Source organism: Populus alba, chromosome 1 (assembly GCF_005239225.2).
Source record: "Populus alba chromosome 1, ASM523922v2, whole genome shotgun sequence".
In the NCBI taxonomy this organism is placed as follows: domain Eukaryota; kingdom Viridiplantae; phylum Streptophyta; class Magnoliopsida; order Malpighiales; family Salicaceae; genus Populus; species Populus alba.
Window position 1 is genome coordinate 35,755,000 of NC_133284.1, and position 17,752 is coordinate 35,772,751.

The 17,752-nt window shown below is 37.1% G+C and overlaps 2 protein-coding genes across 2 annotated transcripts; one reads left to right on the forward strand and one right to left on the reverse strand.

Moving 5' to 3' along the window:
* Positions 1 to 145: 145 nt before the first annotated feature.
* LOC118055209 (DNA repair protein RAD50) lies at positions 146 to 13,429 on the forward strand. Its single transcript, XM_035067031.2, has 27 exons — positions 146 to 365; positions 439 to 525; positions 620 to 787; positions 1,002 to 1,177; positions 1,951 to 2,065; positions 3,384 to 3,612; positions 3,805 to 3,983; positions 4,076 to 4,246; positions 4,443 to 4,547; positions 4,642 to 4,749; positions 4,838 to 5,049; positions 5,191 to 5,283; positions 5,714 to 5,841; positions 6,550 to 6,664; positions 6,784 to 6,913; positions 7,073 to 7,282; positions 8,433 to 8,641; positions 8,861 to 9,062; positions 9,460 to 9,629; positions 9,871 to 10,195; positions 11,133 to 11,258; positions 11,339 to 11,391; positions 12,128 to 12,278; positions 12,380 to 12,442; positions 12,517 to 12,650; positions 12,778 to 12,906; positions 13,040 to 13,429. Exons 1-27 carry the CDS (start codon positions 243 to 245, stop codon positions 13,077 to 13,079), a joined length of 3,951 nt encoding a protein of 1,316 aa, XP_034922922.1. The 5' UTR covers positions 146 to 242; the 3' UTR covers positions 13,080 to 13,429.
* A 681-nt stretch (positions 13,430 to 14,110) lies between these two features.
* LOC118055210 (serine hydroxymethyltransferase 4) lies at positions 14,111 to 17,159 on the reverse strand. Its single transcript, XM_035067032.2, has 4 exons — positions 16,383 to 17,159; positions 15,178 to 15,568; positions 14,978 to 15,079; positions 14,111 to 14,760 (listed from the first exon to the last, which is right to left on the reverse strand). Exons 1-4 carry the CDS (start codon positions 17,058 to 17,060, stop codon positions 14,516 to 14,518), a joined length of 1,416 nt encoding a protein of 471 aa, XP_034922923.1. The 5' UTR covers positions 17,061 to 17,159; the 3' UTR covers positions 14,111 to 14,515.
* Positions 17,160 to 17,752: the final 593 nt, after the last annotated feature.

Sequence of the window (17,752 nt, forward strand, 5' to 3'; positions counted from 1 at the left end):
CGCACGCCAAAAGGTAAAGTGTTTTCCTTTCTTTAAAAGCAAACTTTCATTCGAAACGAATTCATTTTCCTTTGACCATTTTTCCTTTTTGTTGCCAAACAAGCAGGAAGTGAATTCCAGGAATTCACTTTCCTGCAATCAAACACTGAAACACTCCTTAAGAAACGACGATGCATTTCTCTCTTTCTTCTTCCCTCTCTCGCTAAAATTGAAACTGTTCTTCTTCAATCAATCAATCAAAGATGAGTACAGTAGACAAGATGCTGATAAAAGGAATCCGGAGCTTCGACCCGGAAAACAAACACGTCATCACCTTCTTAAAGCCTCTTACTCTCATCGTCGGCCCCAACGGCGCTGGAAAAACCGTAACAATCATCACTATCATTTCCTTTCCTTATTAATTTCCTTTTTTTTTACAAATATTATTTATTTTTACAGACGATAATAGAATGCTTGAAAGTTGCATGCACCGGAGAGTTGCCTCCGAATGCTAGGTCTGGTCACAGTTTCATCCATGACCCTAAGGTAACTCCAACTTTTTCATTCTGTTTTTTTTTTTTTTTTTTGTTAATTTTGAGAGGACCGGTTGGTTAATTAGTTGATTATCTGTTGTTGTTAGGTTGCCGGTGAAACGGAGACGAAGGGGCAAATTAAGCTGCGGTTTAAGACGGCGGCCGCGAAGGATGTGGTGTGTATTAGGTCATTTCAGTTGACACAAAAGGCGTCGAAAATGGAGTATAAAGCCATCGAGAGTGTGCTTCAAACGATCAATCCACATACTGGAGAGGTAACATTTCTATGAATTCATGAAGGTTTCACGGAGAAAAAAATGATAGTAGCCTGTTAGGGTTCAGATTATTAGTGTAAGGCTAATGGATATTCTTTCGTGGCAAAATTAGGGTAGTTGTGATGCAAATGTATGCGTGTTTTTTGAACACTGTCTTGTGTGAATCTTGATACGGTCGTCACTTTTTTTTTTCTTGGTTGTTGTTGGAATGCAGAAAGTCTGCCTTAGCTATAGATGTGCTGATATGGATCGAGAAATTCCTGCTTTGATGGGTGTCTCGAAGGCCATTCTAGAAAATGTTATATTCGTGCACCAGGATGAAGCTAATTGGCCTCTACAAGATCCTTCCACGTTAAAGAAGAAATTCGATGATATCTTCTCTGCTACTCGGTATTCTTTGAGCTTTTCCCCTGAAATATTGAGAAAAGATTTTATAGTTATCATCTGTCACTGATTGTGCTGTTAGTTGCTACAGCCACTTGCTTTTCTTGTTGTGGTTAATTGTGTTTAATTGCTTCACTTGTATTCTCTTGCTTTAACTTGCTTTCTTTACTACACTGTATGATGGTCTCAAGTATGTGAAATATGCATTCTAGAACACGTAAACAAGAAGTCTCTTAGTATCTTATTTAATTTATCTCCGACTTTGCTAGTTTACTCATTTTTTTCTTGGGAACAGAGAATGAACTTGATATTGTTTTAAAGTTTCACTCTACAGTAAATTGAAAGAGTGAAAGCTGCTGTTGAAACGCACATTATTAAATAAATGTTTGTAAGAAAAGAGAGTGTAAAGATCAAAGATTGATATATAGCTCAAGTATTCAAGTGATGTCTTTCTTGGTGATCTAGAGCATGAAAAGCATCCTATCTATATTTTAAATACCTCATATCAAAACAAAGCAGATTCAAAATGCTATCTTTGCAAAACAATAACAGTAAGGGAAAGTGTTTTCTGCTATTTGTTGATGTTTTAAGATTGAATGTGTTCATGACATGAATTATATATAAAAGAATGCAAAAATGTTTATGCAATACAACATTGAAGCCATGCTCAATTAAACAGATATTTTATCACTTGGTGCCCACTTCATTTCATTTTGGTAAACATTTTGTTGATCCTTAGCAAGAAGCTAATAATACTTTTGCCATGCTCAATTAAACAGATATACAAAAGCCTTGGAGGTCATCAAAAAGCTTCACAAGGATCAAGCTCAAGAGATAAAGACATACAAACTAAAATTAGAGAATCTTCAAACCTTGAAGGATGCTGCATATAAGGTTGTATTTCTTTTTTCCATCCTTTTCTTCTTATAGCACGCTGGTCATATTTATTAGTTTTTCAGGTCTTATTTTTTCTACTTTTTTATTTACTATGGCAATTCTTTTTGTTATTTCATGATGAATTGATAATCTGTCTTGTAAATGATCTTCTGACTGCTAAGAAAGTTGTAATGTCATTGTTTATTTGGAATATATAGTATCTCTATTTCAATCTTCAATCTCTCTCTTTCTCATGAAAGGCAGTGGCAACAGTGTATGCTTGCATTCTCTGTCAAACTAGTAGTGAAGAACCGGAGTGTGATCTCATCTTTACATCAATGAATGAGACTATGGGCGGATTATAATTTCTCTTCTGCATTAGAACATGACATCACTGTTGACATTAAACTATTAGGAATATGACCTATAATGTTTCCTTTTGAAATGCCTTTGGAAAATTCATTTACTTGGTCCGAATAACTGACATGTACAGTGATTTTCAGCACTTGTTTTTCTTATTATCAATAACTAAGTAGGATCCAAAACTCAGATCCTCATTTGCTGTTCCAGTGAATTAAATATCATGGGCTGTGGATATCACTCAATAGTTTGCTAAATTTGAAGCTGTCAGGGTTTTCACTCTATTTTAGGCTTCATGCCATTTAAGCACTTAATTTTGATCAGGCTTCACCTGTAGAATCACAGCCTGATGTGATAAGTATATCTTAAAACTAACGATGCCCTGTAGTGTGGATCCTGTGGCTTGGATTGTCTACTTTCAGAGATGAAGCATGGCTTGTAGTAAGATTTCAGATTGGAGGAAATGTAGGATTCTGTGCCTTTGTGTGTTGGTTTTGCTGTCATTTAGGTATATTTGGATAACTAGGAGTTGTAGGGTTTTTAGCAATCTTTTCTTCTCCAGACAAGTGGAGAGGGTTAGGACAATTTTTTTCTGCATCCTTGTGGTCTCGTGGCTCGGGAGCTTTTAGGGAGTTTCCCCAGCTGACTTTCAGGAGGATTGGACCATGCTTTATTTTTTTTCTTAAGGACTTTCCTTTTCCCTTTGTTTGGAGGATGATTTATTCTCCAATAAATTTTTGTACGTTCTTTTCTTTAATCAAGCATTCTTCTTTTATAAAGAAAAGGCAAAAGTATTGGATGGAAGCTCTTAACTCATTATTTTGATTGAGCTGTCTATTTAAACATTGACTTAGTGCATGTTTCCTTTTCATTTTGCTAGATTGGGCCAAGTAATAGTGTAACAGTTAATAAGCATAAAGTTGGTATGAAGCTGCTTCTATGTAGCACTTATTGATGTCAAGTTTTGTTTGTACAGCTTCGGGAAAGCATTGGTCAAGATCAAGAGAAAACAGAAATTTTAAAAGTCCAAAGTCAGGAGCTAGAAAGTAACCTTCAGAATTTGGATGCAAAAATTCATCATACTGAAGTAACTCTGAAAGATATGAGAAAATTACAGGACCAAATAACAATCAAGACTGCTGAAAGAAGCACTTTGTTCAGGGAGCAGCAGAGGCAGTATGCAGCTCTTGCTGAAGAAAATGAAGGTTTGCCAAGCATGGGAACAGCAATATAGTTTTTCTGCATATCTCATATTCATATACACATACACATGAAGTCTTAGATGTGTGTGCTTATTACCATGTCTTTAGAACCAATTCCTTGAGAAGTAAAGGAAGATGCTGATTTTCTGAAATCATTCTATACTTATTTTTCATGTACAATTCTCTCTGTTTCAGACAGTGATGAAGAACTACAGGAGTGGAAAACCAAGTTTGATGAAAAGATTGCAAGTTTGGAATCGAATATTTGCAAATTGGAGAGGGAAATGAATGACATGGAGACAAAGGGTTCCTTTCTTAAGCAAAACATTAATGAGTATATCCGAGAGATCAGCAGGCTTCAGACTGAAGCTGAGGTAATGCTAATGAAACTATTCACATTTGATATTTAAAAACTGTGTAATTTATTGCAGAGCTTGCAAATGACTCCCTTTCTTTTGAAAATTAGGCTCATGCATCCTTGAAGAATGAAAGAGATTCCAATATCCAAAAAATGTATACAAGACATAATCTAGGTCCTCTTCCTAATGCCCCATTCGGTGATGATGTTGCTTTGAACCTCACAAATAGATTAAAGTCAAGGTTGGTGGATCTTGATAAGGATCTACAAGATAAAAAGGTAACCCCCCCCCCTGATATACCATTCCTTTACCCATGTGCCTATGTAAAACACAAATTGTATATGCTCAATTTCTGTTCTTCAATTGGCAAGTTAAAGATTTCAAAGAGTTTCTTGTTCACTTGAAGGCTGAAATTGTGCTCCATGAAATCATTGAAGCTTTTAAGACATGAACTTGATTTGTCTGTTATTTCAGACATCGAATGATACTGAAGTTAAGAGAGCGGAGAATTGCTACTGGGATGCCAATGAACGCTGGAAAAATACGGAGGCTCAAAAACAGGCTAAAGTAGAGATAAAGGTGCGCACTATTGGGGGTTTCTGGAAGGGTACATGTTTTATTTCCTAGAGTTGTACGTTTTATGTGTGACTCTTGATATTGTAACTTTATGCAGAATAGCATTCTAAATCGCATTACAGAGAAGGAAAGGGAGCACTCTTCCTTTGAAGAACAAATTTCACATGTTAATCTTTCTCACATTGATGAAAAAGAAAAGAACATGGTGAGGATGTCTTTGCATAAGATGTACCCAACTTTGCCTATTTTAACTGAAAACAATTGAAAGAGAAGCTCCTTGTGATTTTTTTCAGCGAATTGAGGTTGAGAGAAAGACAAATCAGCTAGCTGAAAGAGAATTTGAATCACACATTCGACAAAAGCAGAGTGAGCTGTATGGCATAGAGCAACAGATTAAGGTTCTTAATCGAGAAAAAGACATTTTGGCTGGAGATTCTGAGGACAGAGTGAAACTGTCTCTAAAGAAAGTAGAGCTGGAAAACCATAAAAAGAAACATCGAAAAATGTTAGTTAGATCTTTCTTGCCTTGCTTTTAGGACCGGGCAATCCATACTCTTTTGTTTCTTCACATTGTCTCTATCCTGCTCTCTCTCTTATCCCTCATAGCTATTTTTTCTTTTTCTTTTTATTTATTTAATTTTTCCAGAATTGATGAATGCAAGGATAAAATCAGAGGAGTGCTAAAAGGGAGGCTTCCTCCGGATAAGGATTTGAAGAAGGAAATTACTCAGACCCTAAGGTTATTCTATTCTCTTAATTTGTTCTGTGCTCACAGATAACATCTGTACAAGAATCCGTTTGTGGATTTTATTGATGCTTTTTGGATTCATTTTTGGTTAGCAGAAAATTAAACATGTGATTGCTTGATTTTCTATAACTCTTTTTTTTCCCCTTTCAATTCTTGTCATTTGCCATACTGTAGTATAATTTTTCCCTTATTCATTATTATTGATAGTGCTTTTACGACCTCCTTCAAAAGTTGTGGCTTTGTATTGAACCCTAGTGAATTATATAAATTTTGAGATTTCAGATCTCCTCATAAGATGGTCTTTCAGAGCCTGCTATTGGTTTGTATGTGAGAGTTGCCTGGCAAGCTTTCTGGATGTTTTAATTTTTGTCAACACCTTCTTCAATGAGATATTGACAAGTTGATAGTGCTCCTGCTGCAGGGCTCTTGGGATGGAGTTTGATGACTTGAATATGAAATCCCGTGAAGCTGAGAAGGAGGTAAATGTGTTGCAGATGAAAATACAAGAAGTTAATAATAACCTTTCCAAACAACGCAAGGACATGGACTGTGAGTATTGCTTCACATCTAAAAATGAAGTACAGCTTATGTTTATCCCGTGGATCAGTGAGAGATATTGTTACTAATTGTTGGTCATGCATTTCCTTGCTCTGTTAAAGAGTCTGATATGAAATTGTTAATGAGAATTTATCCTCCCTGTGGTGGCGGTAGCTTTTTGCAGGACTTCTTAGGCTACTTCAGTTTTTTAAGGGGGTCGAAGGGTATGTGTGTTTGGTGAGCAAATGGGACTGGAGTGTACTGTATGAGAAAGGACCGGGCTTCCACACGAGGGTAGGTTGACCAAAATTGGGTGCCAGACAAGACAAAAAAAAAATTGTGTTGTGTGCTCCAAACAACATTTCTAGTGGAGTCATCCTGTTCAGTCCCAGTACATATTGCTACCTCAGTTCCCTTTGTTTTCTTTATGAATACTTTTGGGGCTAGGATTTTATGGCCGGTATTCTAATCTTTGTTTTAATAACAAATTTTTGGCTGTTCTTTTGAGAACTTTAGGGTTTGGATAGTTTAGAACATTTTCTCTCGTAAAGTATAGGCTTCAGTTAAGTGTGCCTCCACTGAATTGTGCTCATGACTGTGATTTAAGAATCCTGGAACTCTGGCATTTCCATTTTGCTTTTTCTTTCTTGTAATCTCCTCATGGTGCTTAAAACTTGTTTTCTGACCTATTTATTGACACTTGGACTGGATATAATGTAGCTAGGAGGAGATTTATTGAATCCAAACTCCAGTCCTTGGATCAACTGTCATTTAGTGTTGATTTATATCTCAAAGCATTGGAGTCGTCCAAGGAGAAAAGAGATGTTCAGAAAAGGTTCCTCTTTTTGCTTCCTACATGATATAAACATTATGTGTATGGGCTATTGGACATGTTGACATATAATTTCTGTGGCTATGAAGATACTAATATAGGGTATGGTGTATCACCTGCAGCAAGTACAATATTGCAGATGGTATGCGGCAGATGTTTGATCCTTTTGAACGAGTTGCCCGTGCTCATCATGTGTGCCCTTGCTGTGAACGCCCTTTCTCTGCTGAAGAGGAAGATGAATTTGTTAAAAAGGTTTGTTATATGTAATCCAATCATGCATTGTCCTGTAGTATGCATATCTAAGAGTATTATCCTATAGCGATACTCAGATAGCCTGAAACTTGAGAGGGAATGCTGTTTAAGCTTCATGTATTATTTTCTGAATATGCTGATATCTTCTGTGGCATGCAGCAAAGAGTGAAGGCTGCAAGTTCTGCAGAGCATATGAAAGTGTTGTCTATGGAATCTTCAAATGCAGACACTCTTTTTCAGCAGTTGGACAAGCTTCGTATGGTTTATGAAGAATATACCAAAATTGGCAAGGAAACAATTCCTCTTGCTGAGAAAAACTTGAGTGAGCTAACTGAAGAGCTGGAGCAAAAGTCTCAAGCCCTTGATGATGTAAGTACAGTATTGCTTCTGGCACTTTTAGCTTTCAAATAACTTTTGTCTGCTGAACTAGAATGCTGGACTTGTTATAATGGAGCTGTCTTTGGTTTTTATATGCTATAGCTAAGAACAAGTTTAGACGTCACCCATGGGCATCAATAATATACTGTCTGCTCCTGGGAAAGCATGTGAACCATAGTCTCACTTAATTAATTAATTAATCCTTAACTGGTGAAAAAATGTTCTGTTCATGACTCTTTTTTCCTCCCTCTCTATTTGTTATCTAATATTTAGCTTTTAGATGTTAGACTGTATTATGTTGTCAAGAACTTTTAGTGATGATAAGGATAATGTAGTCATGACATTGGAGATCAGTGGTTATAACATGAGGGATTGATATTTTTCAAGTGGGAGCATTTCAAGAACAAGAGAGAGTCCCCATGTCACAACTTTCATAATTTCCCTAGAGGACATTCATTGAAGGGCATGACACAAATATAAGCTCAACAAAATCCAGGGCTGCCATTGCAGAAATTATTGGAGAACAGTTTCTTGGAAGATGAGGACTGTCATATATATCTTTTGTTGAAGAAGCAATAGATGTCTCCCTGGATTGAACCTAATTGGATGGAAATCTACAATTGGATTTTGAATTTTCAGGAAAGACACAGGCGTCAGTATGCCTGGACCGTATCATATGGAAGAGCTGAATAGACATAGTTCAAGACTGTAGAAAGGCAGCTGCTTACAATCACACAAAAGTTGCACCTTGCAGAGAAAACTAGCGAAATTAAATAAACAGCCATGCAGCTGACCCAAAATAGGGAGTGCAGTCCCATGCCGTTGACTTTATTGTAGTTGGGTTGATAGGGTTATGCTCTATATAGCGGGTTGAACTCTATTTTGAAATAGCCCTTCCATAAAAGTTACAAGTTTTTTCTTTTTTGCAATTTTTCATAATCCTTTTAATATAATTCTCGTTTCATTTCCAATTGCATATGGTATCATGGCAGCTAGTGGATAAGGAGGGCCTCAGAACTCAGATGTGCTCTGTTATTGTGGATTTATTATTCTTTAATGTGATATTTAGTGGCTAATCATTGATTTTGCTTGATGATTGTTTAGTTATGAGTATGACAGTACAGAATGGTTTTGCTCATAGGTGTTGGGTGTTTTAGCTCAAACAAAGGCCGAAAAAGACTCAGTTGAGGCCTTGGTGCAACCTGTTGAAACAGCTGATAGGCTTTTCCAAGAAATTCAGAGTTGGCAAAAGCAAGTTGATGATTTAGAATACAAGCTTGATTTTAGAGGGCAAGGTGTTAGAACCATGGAAGAAGTGCAGTCGGAGCTAAGTAGTTTGCAAGGCACAAAGTATAGCAGTTTATCCCTTAATTATCTAATTGATTTTTTTTCCAGCATAATTATCAAGCGTTTTCCAGTTGGTGACCGCCCACATTCTCAAAATACATGTTTTTTTTTATCATTTTATTTTATTTTGATTTTCAGTTCTGAAGTTGCCTTATCATTTCAGGATATATCAGTATTTTTTTTCTTCCTCTTTTGCCTTGAGCTTTATCTCTCTCATGACAGGGATAATTTGCATAATGAAGTGGAGAAGTTAAGGGATGAGCAAAGGTACATGGAAAATGATTTATCACATATTCAAATTCGGTGGCATGCTCTGCGGGAGGAAAAAGTTACAGCAGCTAATATGTTGCGTGATGTGAAAAAGTCAGAAGAAGAGTTAGAACGTTTGGTGGAGGAAAAACATCAAGTTGAGCTGGAAGAGAAGGTTGTCTTTATTTTCTTAATTGTTTATAGTCCATGACTATATTTTCTATTTTCATTTAATTTTAAAATCTCTTGACCGTTTTGTTGAGCATCTGTTTTTGTCTGTTTCTAAAGATTTTAGAACTTCTGAAATGACAAAATGTGGATTTCAAAATTTTCATGATTGGTTTTATGTATTAATTTGCCATTTCAATTAAGTTTTTCCAGTTTGGTGGTCGATGTTTGAGAGAATTTGACTGAATGCTTGATGGTGCGAGTTGTGACTTTCTTGGTGTAGTGCAGTAACCTGGAGTCCATGGCTATATATTGCCCTGATAATTAGTTTACTAAATCCAGTCTTAATAAAAAAACAATTCATTTTGCTGTAATATAATTGATTTTCTGTGGTCCCTTTCCAGCATTTGGCAGAGGCTGTTGGTCCTTTATCTAGGGAGAAAGAAAAATTACAGGGTGAACACAATGAGTTGAAAGGCCAACTTGAGCGGGAATACGAGGAACAAAAAAAACAGTTAGATGACTTTAAACAGGAGGTTGACACCCTTGTTAGAATTGCATCAAAGATTAGAGAGTAAGTTCTATGAAACCGAGCTTTTCTCGGGTGTTGTTTGTAAATTCTCTATTTCTTGGTAATCAAAGCCCAAAGATCTATGAACTATCTCATGTTTGACCAGCCAAGCAGACAGAGGACCCTGTCTAATGTTTTCTCTCTTCCCCATTCTTGTTTGTACAAGCATTTCCTATTTCCAATGAAATTGAGGAGGATGATTTTCCTCATTCCATTTGCATTGATCATCAATTCTGTTTGCCAGGTATTATAATTTAAAGAAAGGTGAAAGATTGAAAGAAATGCAAGAAAAACTATCTTTATCGGAGTCCCAACTTCAAGGTTGTGATGCTAGGAAGCAGGAAATTTTAGCAGAACTCAATGACAGTAAAAATGCAGTGCGAAGTCAAGATAACCTTAGAAGAAGTATTGAGGACAACTTAAATTACAGGAAAATAAAGGCCGAAGTGGAAGAGCTTACCAGGGAGATTGAATCATTGGAAGAGAGAATACTGAAGATTGGTGGGTTTTCCTCATTTGAAGCTGAACTTGCAAAGCTATTACAAGAAAGAGAGAGACTTCTTTCAGAGGTATGTATGAAAAATAATATATCTTTCTTTGAGACTGATATGTTATGTCCCTGCTGATGTACCTTCCTTTTCTTATTTGCCATTTTATTTTTAAGCTATTATCTTGGTTAACCCACAAATCTGTCATAACAAAACTTTATACTGTTGATTTAAATAAGTGTTAGGTTATAGAGTATATCTAATTGAGACTATTATTGAATAATGCAATTTTGGTGTTTCGGGTTTGATTTGTTTAATGTATGGTGACCGGGCCTTTTCATGTTGTAACTTTATCTTAATACACTGGATTAATTGTTAGGATACACAATTTGATCTTATTGATGTCTGTTAAGGAATAACACAATGGTTACGCTTTGGGTTTAGTGTATGGTGGCTATGGACCTTTTCATTTGATAACTTAATTATTCTGGTCATATGTTTAGGGTTGTGTCAGAACCTGCTGCTTTGTTCCATGGATTAATCATTTGGTTTGTTTGTTACTTCATCTGCCTCTGTATGTTCTTGAGACTGAATTTGCCTTACACATATGAGGAACTTCAAGGAAAAGTAGATTCTCTTTTGATGCAGTCCTAACCTTGGTGGCTTAAACACTGGTATTGCATACTCGAGTCTTGGCTACTAGAGAATTAGGAAATAATGTCTTGAAGTGTTTTGTTAGAGGAGGTGTCGATGGGTTTGAACCTGGGACACCCACTGGTACCATGGACGCTGCCCTCCCTGATAGTGAAAATGTGCAATGATATCTCTATCTTTTAACTCTAAAGTGTTCCATGTATGATTGTATCTTATAGGAAAATGGGCTCCTATTTTTTTGTATTTTATTGCAATCGAATGAATTAGGGAGTTATGGAAACCGATATTCTTGGAGAAAGAGTAATGGTATTTGTTTAGTTGATTAATGTGCCAAGGATATTTTTGTTCTTTTTTGTCTAAACAGTTGAACAGGTTCCGTGGAACAATGTCTGTTTACCAGAACAATATTTCGAAGAATAAAATTGATCTTAAACAGGTGCAATACAAAGATATTGATAAGCGATACTTTGATCAGTTAATCCAGCTAAAGGTGGGACATTTTGCTGACTGCTTGGATGTGTTTTTTGTTACTCATCCCAATCTGTTGTTAACTTGGACATCTTGTTACAGACTACTGAAATGGCAAACAAGGACCTGGACAGATACTACAATGCACTTGACAAGTGAGCTTTTCCAATTAAGTTTTATATTGCTTTTTGGTTAATTTTGACGCCTGTTTTTATTACCAGGGATTAGCACATACTAAAATAAAAGCTGTATAATACAATGCATCTGAAAGTCATTTGTGTCATTTGCTGGATATTATATAAGATATCTGTGTACTGCATTCAAAACTCTTCAATTTGATATTATATAAGATATCGGCGTTTCATGTTGGGCTGTTGGCTGCACCTCGCAAGTTCATACAATCACTACTTAATGGTTTATGAACTCTCACCAAGAATTTTGCAGCACTACAATAGCTTGCAAATGCATATTTTACTTAGCAAGGGAACAAAAAAAGAGTAGCAGATGGCCTAAAAAATTGGGGCTTCTAGGCTAGTGCTTTATTTTATTGCTCCTCCTTGATCTGTGGCTCATAAAATTATGCATTGCTTCTTTATTGGACATGGTCTCTCTCTCGCTGTTTTATTATACTTGAACTGGATGGCAATTGAACATGGGAATACCTGTTACCCCTTAACTCCCGGACTCAACTCAACTGGTATGTGTGTTAAAAAAAAAAAACTCATCTGGTATGTGGGTGAGAGGCATGCTACGGAACATTGCTCACTCTTTTCTGATGTTAAATCCTCTTTACCTTCAATATAAGAATGCATTCTACATGGGAAAGGGACTCTTTTCAGCTAGTGTTTTCTTCTTTCTACCGACTAGAATTAACTGTCACTTTGTTGTTAGGGCACTCATGCGCTTCCACACAATGAAAATGGAGGAAATTAATAAAATCATTCGGGAATTGTGGCAACAAACATACAGAGGACAGGATATAGATTATATTAGCATACATTCAGATTCTGAAGGTGCTGGGACTCGTTCTTACAGCTACAAGGTAAAAAAGTAAAAACAACTCTAAAAACTGTGCTTGCTTCTCACAGTTAATTTGTTTCTGCCCCATGACTGCATATCATTCTTCCATTGCATTCAATGCAGGTTGTCATGCAGACAGGTGACGCGGAGCTTGAAATGAGAGGAAGGTGTAGTGCTGGTCAGAAGGTGAGTAATATTTGACTGCTATTTCCCTTCAGTTTTTACAAGGAGGGAATTGAGAATTTATGGTTCATTCATAGGTCCTTGCTTCACTTATTATTCGGTTGGCTTTAGCCGAGACATTTTGCCTCCACTGTGGAATACTAGCTCTAGATGAACCTACAACAAACCTGGATGGCCCAAATGCTGAGAGTCTTGCTGCAGCTCTCCTTAGGTAAGATCAGAATATGAAGTCCATCATAGGATAACTAATCACATTTCCCCATCAAACTGGGGGGGAGGTTATAGAATTATGATGAGATATTGTATTAACTCGTCTTCCTGTTTTTCATTTTCTCCAGAATCATGGAGGATAGAAAGGGCCAGGAGAATTTTCAACTGATTGTAATTACTCATGATGAGCGATTTGCTCAACTTATCGGTCAACGACAGCATGCAGAAAGATACTATCGAGTTGCAAAAGATGATCAGTATGGCTTTTTGATTTTACTCTGTTGTCTTATGTTTACTGGGTCTGACCTGTTTTAGCTTTCCATTTGTTATTAGATTTTATCTCTTAGTAATTTCTATCATTGAGACTAACTTCTCTTGCTCTCTTTTCAGTCAGCATAGCATAATTGAAGCCCAAGAGATTTTCGACTGACATTTCAAAATGAGGCAGAAACTCCCTTCATCCCATTGAATGCTCTGTTTGAAACGGAAGCAAAACCCAGAAACCAGTTGTATGTAAAACTATTGTAATTTTTAATTTAAATACCATTGATCTTCCTCACAAATACTTTTTTTTTCCCCTCCTATTATTGAAAGCTACAACAGCAATCCGTGTTTATACTCCTGCCTTTGTCCAATCTATGGCTGGGCTGCGGCTTCTGTGATATCCAAGATGTTTTAGGACTTGAGCTGAATGCGTGATCCTAACTCACTTTATCCAGTGATGTAGTGGATTTTTATACAATCTTCTCTTATAATGCTGTTTTATAACGTCATCTGGCATCACCTCTTGCCCCCCTTCTAACTGATCTTTCTGATGAAACTAGCAGTCGCTACGGATCCCATTGCACGAACAAGCAATGGAAGCATGAAGGAAAGTAAGTGAAAGGGCCTGAGAATTTCGAACTACCGTATTTTGCATAATTGCTTTGTAATTAAAGTCAAAATGCAGCTAGAAACGATGACAGAAAGCGATGAACTCGTCTCCGACTCCGTCTCTTCAAATGGAATGCTCTCGTTGTTGGATGCCGGCCTACAGAGCCTTTACCTGCGTCTGAGGCCTATGGTCTGACCCAGTTATAGGCCCTTAGATTTGCCATTGGAGCACATCTTCCAAATAGAAGTGGCAGTAGTCATGGTTGTTGATTCAAAGTCACATGTAGCCCTTTCTCATTGTTGCTAGCTAACACAACAATGTTTTTTTTTCAAGTGTAAAAAATTAATTTTTTAATATACACAGGATTCATTTACAGAAAAATATTAAACTATCTAGAAAAATAAACACTCATCATAAACCCATAAATTTATTAAATGTTAATAATTTTTATGATAAATTGTTTTTTCTTGATTATGCTATAAAACATGAATTTCTAATATCTTCATTATAATTCTGTTGTTACTGCTGAACAATTAATTGATCATTTCCAACCTTTCATCCCCATCCTGTAATTAATCCATTAAAGCTTATATAAAGCTATAACTCATTACTTTATTGGTTGGACAATCAAATACATCATAATAATAATAGAACAGGCCATTGGGAGGATGGAACATTATCAGAACCCAAACGACATGACATTCATCCAAGCGTGACAAAAAGAACTCATCCCACCATGACCGAAAGGAAAAAAAGAGAGAGAACCAGCATAAAAGTGAAATTAAAATCAAAAGAAAAATTGAAAGCTAACTAAAAGACCAAGAACGGACGAAGAAGAAGCTTCTCTTTTCCGGGGGTGAGGGGGGGGGGGGGCGGGGGATTTGAAGTTTTCGAAGACCGGAAGCTAAAGATAATTGCATAGATGCAAGACTTGATCCTTGTACTTCATCTCAGACATCAGAAACCCACCCAGGCATGCCTGTTGAAGGAGCCTAATCCTTGTACTTCATCTCAGACATCAGAAACCCAGGCATGTCGAAGGAGCCAGAAAACTTTTCAACATCAGCCTTGAGTGCCTCAATGTCCTTGTTGTTCACCAGACCCTTGTTGAAGTCCTTCAAGAGCTTTCCATATTCCTTTTGGATGCTCAGCGTGATGGTCACAGCACGGTGGAGGAACTCTCCAATCTGTTCGAAATCCTTCTCTACCAAACCTCTTGAAGTCATGGCGGGGGTACCTGCCAGCAAAAACTCCAATTAATATTTCGTAAATTGTTCGATGCCATTCATTGTCTAGACAGTGGATTAAAACGCCCATATGTTCAAAGAAAAAGAAAAACGTCGGTGTTTTAAGCAAATCGGAGAGAGCAGCTTCTCATTTACCAGTTGCACGACTTCATAACTTTACCGAAACAATCAACACTAGACAATGCATTCTAAGGGGGTGGTTCTTACCGATTCTTACTCCTCCTGGAGCCAAAGCACTGCTGTCACCAAACACGGCATTTTTGTTGACGGTGATGTTTGCAAGATCACAGAGCTTTTCAACCTTGTTGCCTGCAAGAACATTACTAAAGTATATCAGATTTCACATCAGATGAAATCAACACGCATGACCAGCAAAGCCCTCAAACTGAGCAGTTCAATTCTTTTACCTGTCAATCCAAGGGGTCTAAGATCCCACAGAACGAGGTGGTTCTCAGTTCCTTCAGTAACAAGCTTGTATCCCTGGCCCATCAAGTAGTTTCCAAGGGCAACGGCATTGGCCTTGACTTGCTTGGCATAGGCCTTGAACCCAGGGGTTTGGACCTGTTTCAGGGCAACAGCCAGAGCACCGATCTGGTGATTGTGGGGACCACCCTGAAGAGATGGGAAAACAGCAAAGTTGACCTTGTCTTCGAAGTCATAAACCGCATTCTCTGGCTGGCCCTTCTTTGGTGGTTTAGGGCCCTTGCGATAGAAGATCATACCAGCCCTAGGACCCCTCAAACTTTTGTGGGTAGTGGTGGTGACTATGTCACAGTACTCAAAGGGGTTGGCAGCTTCCTGCAACCAAAAACAGTTTAGATTTAGACCAGATATAGACGTTTTACATTGGAATAAGATAAAAGAAAAGATGTAACAACGCCAACAGAATGGCTAGATATAATAGTAGAAACTGAAATTCCGCAGCACAATTTAATCTCGAACCATAATCACATGGAGTGCCTTTATCGTAAAACAAATTGAATATATATATATATATATATATATATAAAAGCAAGTTCCGTTAGCTTTGATATTTAATGATAAGCTACGAAACATTTATACATGCATACACATCTCCAGATCAGAGGATTCCACTAACTCAACACAGCTCTAGTCATCTAAATAAACACTATGCTCAGATCTAATTTGTAACATTAAATTCCATAGAAATTGACTACATGATCCCATTAGGGACATGTTTACTCTAGCATCTACTGCATGCAGGATTAATGCCATGCAAATCAACTAGATTTTAAACTCTGATGTTTTGAAAGCTTTCAGTTTGCATTTAAAAAAACAACTGCAAAGAAATGACAGACAAGTAAAAACAAGAAACTCGGAACCCAAATGCCGACCAATCTGGCAAATACATAAAACACATGCAACATCACATTACACAAATCCCAGATCTAGATATCAAATCACAAGCTTAATTCAGTGACCAAACGAGATCCAGAAGTTAAGTAACACAAGACTCGGGTCAAGTATTTCAGAACCTGTCATCCTCTAAATAACCAAAAAACAAAACACCGTAAAATCCAATACTAACAAATCACTGAATAAGAAGCACAGATCCAACAACCAAAAGCGAAAAAGCAATATACATATATACCTGAGCAGCGACAAGGCCACTGATGTGAGCCATATCACAAAGCAAAAGAGCACCACACTTATCAGCGACAGATCTAAACCTTTTATAATCCCAATCTCTCGGATAAGCACTTCCACCACAAATAATAAGCTTAGGCCTAAAATCCAGAGCCTTCTCCTCCAATCTATCGTAATCAATATACCCAGTTTGCGAATTCACCTTGTAAGGCAAACTCTCAAAATAAATACTGGTGGCTGAAATCTTCTTGCCCCCAGATGTATAATACCCGTGAGTCAAATGCCCTCCAGAAGGCAAATCCAACCCCATGATTCTGTCATGGGGCTGAAGAACTGCTGTATAAGCAGCAAAATTAGCAGGAGAACCTGAATATGGCTGAACATTTACACCCCATTTTGTGGGGTCTAAATGAAAAGCTTCAAGAGCCCTAGATCTGCAGAGATTTTCAATCTGATCAATATATTCATTCCCGCCGTAGTAGCGGTTTCCTGGCATACCCTCTGAGTACTTATTAGTCAGAGCGCTGCCAAGGGCCTCTATAACGGCGAAAGATGTGAAATTTTCTGAAGCTATGAGCTCGATACCTCTGCATTGACGGCGTTTTTCCTTCTCTATCAAGTCGTGGATTTCTGGGTCCACTGATTCCAGGGAGGTGTTTCCCCATGCAGTGACTGGATCCATTGGAGGGATATAGAGAGAGATAGAGGGAGAGAAGAACTGAGGTTCGTGGGGCAGAAGAAGAAGGTGGGCTGGGGAGTGGCAAGGGGAGAGGAGGATCTTGTTGGGTTTAAAAAGAGAAGGAGTGGGTGAGGTTATAGAAAATTACAGTTTTGGGGTTATGGATTTAGGTGGTATGAGGTGGCTAGATCGAGAGGAGAGGTGGTGTTCATGCTGCCACATAGAAGAAGGCTTTTTTAGCAAAGATTGGTGTTGTACTGTTGTTTATGTCTTTTGCGAAGGTCAAGTGATTTATGAGTTTTGGAGGTTTGACTATAATAACTAGATTTGTCGGCCGCGGGCTGAGCGATTTTTTTTTTATATAAAAAAAAAATGTTAGGGTAAAAAAATTTCAAGTTTCAATTTATTGATCCAATATAATTTAAATAATATAAAAATAAAAACATAGCAAAAATAAATAAATTAATAAAAAAATAAAAGAAATTATATGTGAGATTATCAAACAACATAATACTAATATAATAAAAGATAAACGGTAGAAAAAACAAATCAAAGCAAAACTATATATAAAAAAAAAATAAATAAATTCAGGCGAACCTCCTAAATTGGTTTAATTTTTAAAACTTGCAACTCATTAAATCATAAATTCAAGTTCAATGAAGAAACTTAACTCTCAATCGATTTAATTTTAAATG

Bases quoted from the DNA above. Each gene is read 5' to 3' on its own strand.
- LOC118055209 (XM_035067031.2), top strand. From the start codon at position 243: ATGAGTACAGTAGACAAGATGCTGATAAAAGGAATCCGGAGCTTCGAC. The intron at 4,247-4,442 runs GTAACCCCCCCC...CTGTTATTTCAG, and splicing joins AGGATCTACAAGATAAAAAG to ACATCGAATGATACTGAAGT. The intron at 12,651-12,777 runs GTAAGATCAGAA...CATTTTCTCCAG, and splicing joins CTTGCTGCAGCTCTCCTTAG to AATCATGGAGGATAGAAAGG.
- LOC118055210 (XM_035067032.2), bottom strand. From the start codon at position 17,060: ATGGATCCAGTCACTGCATGGGGAAACACCTCCCTGGAATCAGTGGAC. The intron at 15,080-15,177 runs GTAAAAGAATTG...ATGTTCTTGCAG, and splicing joins TAGACCCCTTGGATTGACAG to GCAACAAGGTTGAAAAGCTC. The intron at 14,761-14,977 runs GTAAGAACCACC...TTTTGCTGGCAG, and splicing joins TCCAGGAGGAGTAAGAATCG to GTACCCCCGCCATGACTTCA.